General features: G+C 38.9%; 1 protein-coding gene across 1 annotated transcript in view; it reads left to right on the top strand.

Annotated features, from left to right (window-relative positions):
- LOC134348749 (trichohyalin-like) overlaps nucleotides 1-11,422 on the top strand; it is a 143,189-nt gene extending 131,767 nt beyond the window's left edge. The window contains exons 23-27 of the mRNA XM_063052551.1: nucleotides 3,764-3,813; nucleotides 4,364-4,481; nucleotides 5,360-5,439; nucleotides 7,117-7,221; nucleotides 9,222-11,422. Of these exons, the coding sequence (XP_062908621.1) occupies nucleotides 3,764-3,813; nucleotides 4,364-4,481; nucleotides 5,360-5,439; nucleotides 7,117-7,221; nucleotides 9,222-9,332 (464 nt within the window). The 3' untranslated portion in view covers nucleotides 9,333-11,422. The remainder of the gene's footprint in view (nucleotides 1-3,763; nucleotides 3,814-4,363; nucleotides 4,482-5,359; nucleotides 5,440-7,116; nucleotides 7,222-9,221) is intronic.
- Nucleotides 11,423-12,814: the final 1,392 nt, after the last annotated feature.

Here is a 12,814-nt window from a genome sequence, read left to right as displayed (position 1 = left end):
AACCTTGCACATTTTTCTCAGATCACAGTTGACAACTTGTCTTCAACTGATCTCTTTGCCATGTGGCTACTACTTGATGGTGCAATACTTGCTGCTTAATGAAATGTTTTGAATGCAAAATCAATTTGAACTTCTCATACATAATAAAAAGTGCAGAAATCCAGATTCTGTTTTTAAACATAGAGCAATTATAAGGAGGCGGCAGAAATTGGGTGCCTACAATTGTCCATGACATGCCAGAATTGGGCAGGGAAATGACATGCCAGAATTAGGCAGGGAAGTCATTCAGGGTTCCTTTTGTTGATCAATATCCAGTAACTCTTAGGTAGGAGGTAGAAAACTCAAAGGTCCTGCTTACCAATAACTACTGCAGAGTGACCAGATGAGGTTTCTGGTTCTGATTACTGTCCACACTTCTACAATAGCTGGACAGCAAAATCAGTTAGGGTTGTGCAGTCGCTCTTGGTTTAGACAGAGGCTCTCTATGATAAAAGCCTATCTGCTTAATAACTGCATGTAATGATTTGTGCCTATGCGTGCCCTGCTATCCCCCTGCCTTTCTTCAGACATTCCCTTGAAAACATCAACTTACTTTTAAGTTCATGTTTGCTGTGAAATTTGAAATAAACCCTGAACAGCTACTTAAAATTAAAGAAGCACAAATTGCATCCAAAACTTTGAGTTCTTATTGTTATGCCTTAATACATTTTTTGGAGCCTTGAAAAATTATTGCGTACTGTGTTATGTTACAGTTTTTGTATGTATTAATATCACTCACTATCCTTAAATAGGCACATGTATCAGTGAGACATTATGAAATGGCTGGAGTCTGAATAAAAGATCACAACTTGTACGTTCTGTTCAAACTGTTCAATCTAAAATCAATTGAGATGCTGCTCATTTACACGTGAGAGAAGGTTTGGGCCTAAACTGTACATATCAGTGAGTTTGGAAGAATCCAAACACATGCATTTATGGATCCAGTTTTTATAAATGAGAATATACACTCAGTGGCCACTTTATTAGGTACACCTGCTCATTAATGCAAATATCAAATCAGCCGATCATGTGGCACCAACTCAATGCATAAAAGCATGCAAACATGGTCAAGAGGTACAGTTTCTGTTCAGACAATACATCAGAATGGGGGAGAAATGTGATGCAAGTAACCTTGACATGGAATAATTATTAGTGTAAAATGGGATTATTAGTGTAACTGCTGATCTGCTGGATTTTCATGTATTGCAGTCTATAGAGTTTACAGACAATGGTGCGAAAAATTAAAAATCCGGTGAGCAGCAACTTTGTGGGGAAAATGCCTTGTTAATGAGAGTGATCAGAGGGGAATAACCAGACTGGTTCAAGCTGACAGAAGGTCAAGAATAATTGAAATAACCATGTTTTACAACAGTGGTGGGCAGAAGAGCATCTCTGATCGCACAACACGTTGAATCTTGAAATGGGTGGCTGCAGCAACAGAAGACCACAAAACATATACCCAGTCACCACTTTAGGTACAGGAGGTACCAAATAAGGTGGCCACAGGGTGTAATTCTATCAACAACTTAGCTAGTAATGACAAGTTCTGGTCGTTGCAGGCCTGTCATCCATGACATTAATATGGAGGATGTGGGGTAGTGTTTCACCAGTTTCAATGCCCTGGAGAACTGGGGATAAGAGAAGTGGAAAACCTGCTTGCTACTGGATTGAGCTGTTGATTAAGCTAAAGGTCCCTTGCTCAGAAGGGTAGTTAGTAAATTGTCATTACGGAATTAACAGTAACTTGAACCAAAAGCAGGATATGGAAAGGGAAGAATCTGCTTTCATACAGGTTGAATGCACTACACTCCACCAAAATTAGGAGCAGAAATAGGCCATTTAGCCCATCGAGTCTGCTCCAATTATACAACATCGTATGGATTGCCTTAAGGGAATTAAGAAATTGCATCTTTCAAAGAGTGTTTTCTATGTCAAGGGTAAAATTCTGTTTATCAAGGTGAGAATATAGGGTGATGGTGTGGGCAATCCACCCCCCCCCCGTTTTACCATCCCGCTTCTGTACTCTCACATGGGTGGATTTGATTACCTGCCATGTTTGCACATCTCATTACTGTCAGAATCAGTAGACCACTGGCACAACACTGTATCACAAGAATCACAGTTTTATAAAACTCATTAACTTAAGGAAATTTTACAGGTAAAGATTTCTATTCCATCATTGTAGTTGAGGTAAAATCACTGTAACAGGTTAGTGTCCTGTCACGGACAGAACACACACATACCTCGTACCTATTATTATTATAGAGGTCATGATTATTGGAGGAGCCACAGCTGTACCCCTATTCCAGGTCTGAGATAGGCTACACTCTGAAGAAAATGACAAACTCTCAGACACTCGCCCACTCCTAAGGAGAGTCACAGTCTTACTCCCCACAGAATAGGGCTACATTCCTGAGAGTATCTGTAAGGTTACATGCTCGTCTCAATTCACCCAGTGAGAAAATGATAGAAATATGAATTTCAGCATTTATTTTCTGGTGATCATTTTTTGTGCACGTGACAAGCCTAAACAGTAAAACTGAGAAAATCTGGCACCCTCAGACTAGCTTATCTAATTTTCTGCACAGTTGGATACATAACACCCATTAATACCCGAACACACTAATATTTACTGCTTTTTTACATGTTACACGGTAGTATAATGATTTTTCTAGTAAACCCCATAAGGTTAACGAGAATAGGAAATATACAAATACTCGAAGCTGGCTCCAGCCACAGACCTCCCCATGTTTCTGATTTTTCAAAGACCAACCCTAGCTGCACACCTAGGCACACATTCTGGTTTGATAAGTAAACATGAGCAATCGGAGGCCAGATTATCAGAGTTTTACTGCAATTCCTGTGTAACATTTGTCTCTCCTACAATTCATACCTCTCATTCCACAAGCTCATTCCCACTAACTGTAGTAATTGCGTAGTTTCAAAAATTAATAATTGTAAACTCCTTTTGGAAAATATAACCTGTCGATTACAACAGTGCAATTATAAAATTATAACACACCAAGGGGCCCCTTTTACATACTATTAACATCTAAGTCGAGCACAATGAAAACACTAAGCATGTGCATGGCTGGTATTTTGCATGGATGCAACTTGGATTGTATGTCATGATGCCAGGGAGCAAATTTCTCTCTCTCACACTCTTTCTCTCTGCTTCCCTCCCTCACTCCCTCAGCCCCCTCTCCCTCACACTCTCTGTTTGTGTAATCTCCGAGTCTATCTTGCTCTTTTTCATCCTGTCAGTTTCATTCAGTCCTTTTCACAATCTATCTTTCTTTTGCTAGTATCTTGCCCTTCTGCTTCATTCACCGCCTGCTTTTATTTCTCCCATTCTCTCCCTCCACCCCTACCACCGATCTTCTTCCCTCTCTCTGGTGTGTTATAATCTTTGATGTAACCCCAAATTACCAGGATAATGAGATTTTGTGTTCCAGTTCTGTTTGACTGTAGGGAATTTGCATGCTAAACAAAATGGAAGAGTAGACTGTTTGCATGCAGCCCGAGGTTCCAGCACTCATACTGACGTTGAACTAAACCTGGGCTCACCCTTGCCGTGTTTTGTGGTATGTGAATAACTCATTTAACTTTTTATACTAACTTCAACATTTCCTCATTCTCTTTTGTCTCGTGTTTATACTTTTAAATATGAGTATTTGTGTACCCTGATTTATTCATAAAGTTTTCTTCTTTTTTCCTTCCACAGATTTTAGGGTAAATACATTTGTAGATGAAAAGGAAGCCTTATTAGAGCAGGTAAGAACCTTCGGCGAGGTGAGAACAGTAAGGTGAGAGAAGGATACGAGTTAAGGAGGCAGAACAAGAGGAAAGGAATTTGGGGTAGAAACAGGCTAAAAGGGGAGGGTGCAGGTGAGGGAGGAGCTGAAGGACGGGAAATAAGAGAAGGAAAGAAATTAGGGGTGGGGATGGGTAGGGGCGGGGCTGAAGGGCGGAAAATTAGAAGAGAACAGCTGGGGAAAGGGGAATAAATTAAAGAAGGGGCCATGGACTGAAAGGGGGATGAGAAATGGTTTGGAGGGGGGGAGGGGAGAATGAGAATAAAAGGGAGCGAAGCAGGCAAACAGGGAGATGAATTTGAGAGAAGGGGAAAAGAAGGCTTTATTCAGATTCTAGCATCTGCCATCTTTCATCTCTTTATGCCTAATAAGTTGTTTCTTTTAGTTCTCTAAATTGGACGCTGCGTGAGTCAGATGTGATCCTTGCATTTTAAATTGCACCTAGATTGACACAACAGATGTTTGTGTGAATTTAGTTTTCATTCTGATTTTTTTTTTGTTTCCATTAGATTAAAATATTAAAAGCACAACTGGATGAGAAAACCAAGAGTGGAAAAGTGGAAAAGGCAGTGTTCAGTGACACAATCTTGGAAAACGGGATGGACGTGCAGGTCATTGATGTGCAGAGTAAGCCTCAAATTCCTGTCATCTGTTTAATGTGTGCCTTTGTTTATGTATGATTCCTGTAGTGGTATTAGATAGTTCAGTGCAGGTCTCGTGCTCCAGTCAGCTCTTGCTCTATGTGGCCTACTTTGAGAATGGTATCACACCGTTGCTGACTGGATATCCAACCTGTTCAGGTTATCACGCACATGGGTTATGTATGCTATATTGAGCAGCACATTTTCAAAATCCTTGCATATCCTTTCAAAGAATGACTATAAAGCAAATTGCTCCTCCACACATTCTTAGCTCTCTCTAGTTGCAAAACAAAGATGTTATCATATGGAAGTCACAATGGTGAGAAATTGCAGTAACCATTTTGAAGCAAGCTATTATGATGTTATCCAAAGTCAAATTATACTTGTTATGTAGTTTAAATGGTATCCATGCAGGAAAAGCACAAAAAAAAAGGACCTCTCCAGGTCAGACGAGTTCTCTGGCCCAAAATTAAATTTCCTGTTTTTCATTGGCTTGTAAACACATAATCTCCAGAAATTTTGTCCTCTGTATTTTGATGTTGGACAGGATTTAATGAGGTTATTCAGGAAACTTGTCAGCCCAATTGAGCTCACGTAAAGTTCAAACTAATAAAGTATCTGTTTCACGTTTCTGTTCCTCTACAGAATATCTTTGACCATCGTGTTTGATTTGCTTTTTTCTCTTTGGTGTTGTCTCCCCCCACCCCAACCCTGACCTTTATCCTGGTGTTTGACTCATTCTGTGTGTGCGATACAGCTACAAATCTGCTCACTTTGGGGGCCAGATCCCTGATCACTTGCAAATCTTTCATTCTCAAAATAGACAAACCTTTGCTTATTGTAACTGATGGATTTTTTTTAAAGGAGATGCTAACAGACAAATCAGCGAATACAAGTTTAAACTCACCAAGACCGAACAGGAAATAACTGCACTGGAACAACATGTAAGAATTTCAGTGTTCCTGCATGAAAAAGAAGAGGAGAAAATGTCCATTCCCCTTGTTAACTCTATTCTATCCTCAATCCTAATCAGCCATTTATTTTACTCTCTCAATATGCAAGAAATATTTTTCACAGTACTTTAGTACATGTGACATTAATAAACTAGTTTATCAATTTGGTTCTCTATATCAGTGACTCCACATAAAATCTGGAATTTGAATTACTTTATTATTTTCACATGTACTGACATACAGTGAAATGCTTCTCTCACATACTGTTCATACAGATCAGATAATTATATTAGTGCATTGAAGTAGAACAAGATTAAAAAAACAATGGATAATAAAATGTAACAGCTACAAGGAAGTGCAGTGCAATTAAACAGTGAAGTGTAAGATCATAACAAAATACATTGTGAGGTTAAGAGTCCAACTTATCAGGCTAGGGAACTATTTAGTAAATTTGTGACAGCAGGGTGGAAGCTGTCCTTGAGCCTAGTGGTGTGTGCTTTCAGCCTTTTGAATATTCCGCCTGATGGAAGAGGGGAGAAGAGAGAATGCCCAGGTCTTTGATTATGCTGGTTGCTTTACTGATGCAACAAGAAGTATAGACAGAGTCCGTGGAGGAGAGGCTGGTTTCCATGATATGCTCAGTTGTGTCCACAATTCCCTGCAGTTTCTTGTGGTCACATGCAGACCAATTGCAGTAGCAAGCTGTGATGCATTCAGATAGGATGCTTTCTATGGTGCACTGATAAAAATTGGTGAGGGTTGGTGCCAAATTTCTTTAGCCGCCTGAGGAAGTAGACATTGTTGAGCTTTCTTGGTCATGTCATCTACATGTTGGACCAGGACAGGCTGTTGGTGATGTTCAGTCTAGGAACTTGAGGTTCTCAACCTCAGCACTGTTGAGCATGTGCACTGCCTCCCTTTCCGAAGTCAATGACCCGCTCTTTTGTTTGCTGACACAGAGAAAACATGACACCATGTTACTAAGTCCTCTATCTCCTCCCTGTATTCCAACTCATCAAGATACTGCTCACTATGGTGGTATCATCTGTAAACTTGTATATGGAGTTAGAGTATTCAGTTTCCATCTTAGTGGGCTTTTCTTATCCAAAATGTTTGTGTGGTCCAATTTAAATATTAAAGTTGAATAAGAGATGCAAAACTTCACCTAGATCCCTGGAGCAAAAATTGTAGGGTTTGTTTTTGCAATTAGATAAACCCTGGTTTGTGGTAAAGGAATTGTCCTGGAAGAGTACCATCATTTTGTTCAGTTGGCACTTGCCTTGCTTCTGCATGAGTCACACTTCATTTTGGACTTTGTTCCACACAGCATACTTTTGAAGTGCCATGTCCTGATTTTCATACTAGATTTTGCACTGGTCTGTTTCCTGTGATTCAGAGATGTTGAAAATTCTACTAGCATTGTTAGATGAACAAAGAGCCCTCCTTGTACCTTTGACAAGATACCACCCTCAACTAACCATATACATAATAATAAATTAGCTGAGAGATGTTAGTTGCCACACTGTGAACTTTCAATTATTGACTAGTGCCCTTGCATGCAGCCCTTTTTCTACATGTAAAGTTTTCTATTTACCTCTTATGAAATTAATTAATGTTTTATATTTTCTTGGGGGTGTGTTTGCATGGTCTGATTGGAAATTATTTCAGATCATTCGACTTGAAGGCCAAGTTTTACGATATAAGACAGCAGCAGAAAATGCAGAGAAAGTGGAAGATGAACTCAAAGCTGAGAAGCGCAAACTCCAAAGAGAGGTAAGGTGAAGGCTTCACAATTATTCAAGGGAACTTAATAATAGAATATTTTAATGCAGACATATATATCTGATGTCCAGTTGGTCTAGATTATGAGGACACGCAGTCCTCTTTTACTGTCATTTAGTAATGTATGCATTAAGAAATGATACAATATTCCTCCGGTGTGATACCACAAAACACAGGACAGACCAAGACTGAAAAAACTAACAAAACCACATAATTATAACATATAGTTACAACAGTGCAACAATACCATAACTTGATGAAGAACAGTCCATGGCAAAGTTTCTCGAAAGTCCCACATCTCACGCAGACGGGAGAAGGAAGAAAAATTCTCCCTGCCATGCCTGACTCTGAGTCGTCCAAAAACTTCGAGCCTCCGATCAGCCCTCCGACACCAAGTGCCAAGCACCATCTCTATCCGAACGATTCAACCTCAGTCTCGGTCGCCAGCAGCAGGCAAAGCCGGGGATTTTGAGGCCTTCCCTCCGAAAAGATTCTCGATCGCGCAGTAACAACAGCAGCGAACGGGCGTTTCAGAAATTTCTCCAGATGTTCCTCTATGCTTTCACGTCTGTCTCCATCAAATCAGAATTGTCCACGGCCCCTATTTAACGGATACGATATCATTTTCACCAGACAGCTGCACGTACGCACGACGCACTGCTATCACCTCCTCCTGCCTTCAATGGCTTCAGTTTACATGTCAAAAAACTATTTTTATTTAAGTTTGTGAGCACTTCTATCTCTTCACAGCATCCGAGTCTCCCTGTTGATGCAATATCCTATTGTCTGTACAGACAAGACATAATATGGTTTGACATACACACTTTGGATATTGTTCCTATAAACTGTAGTGAAGTAAAGTCAATAGCCTCTGGTGAAAAAAAATATATTAGTTGCTTTTAAACTAGAAAATTAAAGGAAATTGTTGGTCAGATTAGACTAGGTGAGAAATCAATAATTTTGATAATCTGTTCATGTATATAAGACTGATCTCCATAGATGCTGCCTGATTTGTTGAGCTCCTCCAGTATTTTATGTGTGTTGCTCAAGACTTCCAGCATCTGCAGCTTCATCTACCCTGAAGTTTAAATATTCTGGCTTCTACCCTCTTCCTTTCCAATCCTGATGAAGAGTCTTGGTCTGAAACTTTGACTGTTCATTCCCCTCCATAGATGTTTCCTGACTTGTTAAGTTCCTCCAGCATTTTGTGTTGCTCAAGTTTTTGTATGATAGTTTATTGAACTACTACAATGGAAGACCATTCTCCCTGTGCCAACTTTTTGTAACAGCATTCCAGTTTGGCCCAAACCTCTAGTTTTTCCCCTGCAGCCCTGCAATTTTTTTTGCTTTCCGATATTGATCCTTTTTTTTGAATAGCACGGTTAAATAAATGCATTCCAGAACACAGCTATATCTGCTAATTCCCAAATTTGTATTTGATTCTTCTAGCAATCACCTTAAAGTTGTGCCATTAATAGAAGATTATTGTTTATTTTTTTCTGGACCCATCATTCAAATGTCAGCCTACATTTTCCAAAGAGGCCAATCATTGCTTCTTCAGTCTGTTCATGTAGTTGGAGCCCTTCCTCTCTGAAACAGTTTTAGTTTTTTTTAATCTAATCTCTCTCCAGCTTACACCTCCCAATAGAGAATTGGTCTGAACCGGAAATAGATACAGCTTACTACTACTTCACTCAAGATAAACGTTTACATTTCCCACTGTGACAGTCAGCTGTTTGATAATGTTTCCATACAGTAAGTGGTTATAGAAATGTAGGGAAATTGAAAGCTCCATATTTTGCAGAAAAGTGGATCATGTACATAAGGTAACGCAAATGATGCAAAGTATTTGAAAGGGCTGTCCCTAATCAAGGAATAACATTTGGCTTGTTGTTGTGCTCCACACTTCATTAGATGATTATTTCTGCTGGCAGCCGTTGTTGTTTACGTGCTAATCTGAGGTGATCCAGTGATTCTATTTTCTCCCATAGGTCCGCTCAGCATTGGATAAAATTGAGGAGCTCGAGATGAGCAACAGCCACCTATCGAAGAGGCTGGAGAAAATGAAAGCTAACCGGAGTGCTCTATTATCCCAGCAATAGGGCACCCCTGTCACACTCCTGCCCAGCTGCTTGTTACAAAAAAACTTGCGTGTTTTTTTTTTACAAAAGATATAACGAGACGCTTCACTGTTACGACACATTGCTGAGAAAAAAGATTGGTAAAAATTGCACATGTTTCTGACTTGCAACTTGTACTACTTTCTTTAGAAGGCTTCCCAGTCAACATTCTGGCACAGACCTGACGGGCTGAATAGCCTACATAGTTTTATGATTCCATCAGCAAGTAATAGCTTAGCTTCACAGGGATCTGGTTTTAAACTGTATGTTAACCACAGCAGAAAAGGGTATAGTTAGACAGTGGTTGTGTTACTGGACAAAATGTCCTGGAACATAAGTGCATTCTTCCCTTTAACCAATTCAGAACATGAAGTCAGCTTCAAGTATCTGAAAATAAAAAGTTGGCATCAAATGAAGTAACCACAAAGATGTTAAATTGTTTTAAAAGCACAACTGGTTCAATAATCTATATACAGGATAGGAAAATGAGCATCTTTGCCTGGACTAACCTATTTATGACTCCAGTATTACCCTTTGATGTGGTCTGCACAATTACTCAATCACCACCTCCTCAGAGAAGAGCCTGCATTACCAGAATCTGGAGAAAACATTTTTTTTAAACCAAATGTTGTGCTATTGGATTATAGTCCCTTTTTCAGTGCTGGTACAAATGTCAATGATTTGTTGGCTGTGATCAGTGATAGGTCAGTTGCCAACACAGTGAAGGGTTTTGCCAGTACACTATGTTGCCTCAATCTCTAGTGCTTATTTTCATATTTTTGCCACATATCGCTCATGGAACACTCTGAAATGCAAAATTAAAGATAAGGAGGGAATATTGCAGATGATGCTTAGATTAAATCTTCCTCTCCAAAGAACAGTTGAGTCAAGTCATGGGAATGCATCTTCGGCAAGTGAGGAGGTAATTCAATGCCTGCTAGAAAAGCCAAGCCATCAGGACACTAAGTATACTGCGATGGTTTTGAAACTCACTTTAAGTAAATGCACTGATTGAAAGTTAAACTTGGACAATGCTCCAGCTTTTATCTTAAGTAGTTCTTATTTAATTCTACCAAATGGTTACTTGGACTTTGTTTCGTGAAACAGAACGGTTAAAGTTTTAATAATTAATTGAGCACACATGGAAGTGGAAGAATTCCAAACAGTAATTGTTTCCTCTTTTTAGTTGTCTGGAATGATGAAGAGATCAATAAGTGAAAATAGCATTAAGGAAGAAACAGTTTTCAATGATAGGCAATTCTTGTAAAATCTGCAGTATTTTGCCCTCTACGTATCTTTAAGCAGGACATCAGTGTTTATATGGGTTGTGGTGGTTTGACCACACTGCAGTTGTCAATGAACAAAATAAATAAAAGGTCTACTCAGCTTTGAGGCTGAAGGAATGGACTTTTATCTTCCCCAGAAGATCAGAGCTTATCTCTTTCCTCACATCTGACAACCTGAAGTATCAGAGATAGCAGCACCTGCAACAAATCATGCTTCTAACTGCTGAAGGAATGCTTCATTAAAAAGAAACTCAGTTATGTTCTTCTTACCTATAAAAATAATAACAAGCACTTCTTACCTAAGATACTGTACATGACTGGGGCATGTCTAGATTTGAGAAACTAAATTATTTTGGAAGTGTTAAGTGATGAGAAGTGCTTTTACATAGACAAGTTAAATTTTTCAATAATAGAAAATGGCAACAACAGGATTAGGTTGAATCAAGAACTATGAAAAACAGTCTGGGATTGATTCAAATGTACATAACTGTAGTTTATACAATTCCTTTTTCACATGTTGTACATTCTTGTTTTGTTTTTTGCTTTCCTGAACAGATTCTACCTCAGGCAGCGAGCTAAGCTTTCTTTCTTAATCCTGTTGAGGTCTCAAATGTAAGAGGATTCGTTGAGAGAGTTTTCTGTTGGGGAATTGAAGCTGTTACATTGGATTTAGTTTATTTTGTTTTAGAATGGGGAGATCTGCTGCAATTTCTAAGGAGCATTTACTGCAACACAGATATTAATGTCGACACTACATTCTCAAACCAATAAAACATTTTCGAAAGACTGTCAGAGTGTTTCACTATATATTGACCAATGGATGATATTAATTTTAACTTAGAAACAATCTGAACATATCATTTTGTACAACCAGACCATCACCATGGAACCTGTCTTCATCTGCCGAGCCCCTAGGAGACTTTAGCATGTAAACCAGGCTCACACCTGCATGTGGAGAAAATTCGGAACTGTCCCTTGGACAATATGTTAAGCAGAGATCCTTCCTAATGGAATAATTGTAAGGAGTCCTGGCAAAATTTTATTCCTCAGTATTAGCAACTTTTTATGACTAATTTACAACAGAGTCACCACAAAATATGAACAAATGTTCATATTAATCCATATAAGGAGATAATGATCCCAATGAAAGAGAAGTTTAATCCTTATCCACCTATCTAGTGTGTGTAGTCCAGACTTTTGGACCCAAGAATGGAAAGGAGTGGTTAAAATAATATTGTAAGGAACATTTATTTTTCAATTATTTTATGACAACTTGATAAATGAAAATCCTAATTAAATCTTATAAATCTAATGTACTAGATTGTACACAGCTGAATTTTTTTAAATATATAAATAAATATATAGTATTGACCCCTTTACAGCACCTGAGAAATATTCCAATTCCTCTTCCTTGCAGGTATTCCCATTTGCCTATTTTCATCTGGATTATATTCCTGCTTGTATTTTCTCTGGGTCCTATATCCCTTTCCATTATGCTCTTGGAATTATATTGCTAGCCCTTCCCATTTGGATGCAGTATTCCAGTAGTGCCTGTCTGGGCACTATATTCAAAGTTCAAAGTAAATTTGTTATCAGAGTACATATCTGTCACCATATACAACCCTGAGATTCTCTTATTTGCAGGCATACTCAATAAATCCATAATAGAATCAATTAATGATCGCACCAACTTGGATGTTCAACCATTGTGCAAAAGACAACAAACTATGCAGATACAAAAAGAAAGAAATAATGATTAAAAATAAATAAGCAATAAATATCAAGATCATTAGATGAAGAGTCCCTGAAAGTGAGTCCATAGGTTGTGGGAACATCTCAATTATGGGGTAAATTCAGTTAAGCCCTTTTGGTTCAAGAGCCTGATGGTTCAGGGGTAGTAACTGTTCCTGAACTGGGTGGTGTGAGTCTTGAGGCTCCTGTACCTTCTTTCCGACGGCAGCAGCGAGAAAAGAGCATGTCCTAGGTGATGGGGGTCCCTGATGATGGATGCTGCTTTCTTTCAACAATGCTTCATGTGCATCTGCTCAATGGTAGGGAGAGCTTTAACCATGATGGACTGGGCTATATCCATTACTTTTGTAAGATTTTCTGTTCAGGGGCATTGGTGTGTCCATAACGGGCTGTGATGCAGCCAGTCAATATATTCTCCACTATACA

The sequence above is a fragment of the Mobula hypostoma genome, chromosome 6 (genome assembly GCF_963921235.1).
Source record: "Mobula hypostoma chromosome 6, sMobHyp1.1, whole genome shotgun sequence".
NCBI classification, from domain to species: Eukaryota; Metazoa; Chordata; class Chondrichthyes; order Myliobatiformes; family Myliobatidae; genus Mobula; species Mobula hypostoma.
This window is presented reverse-complemented; position numbering and strand designations above follow the sequence as displayed.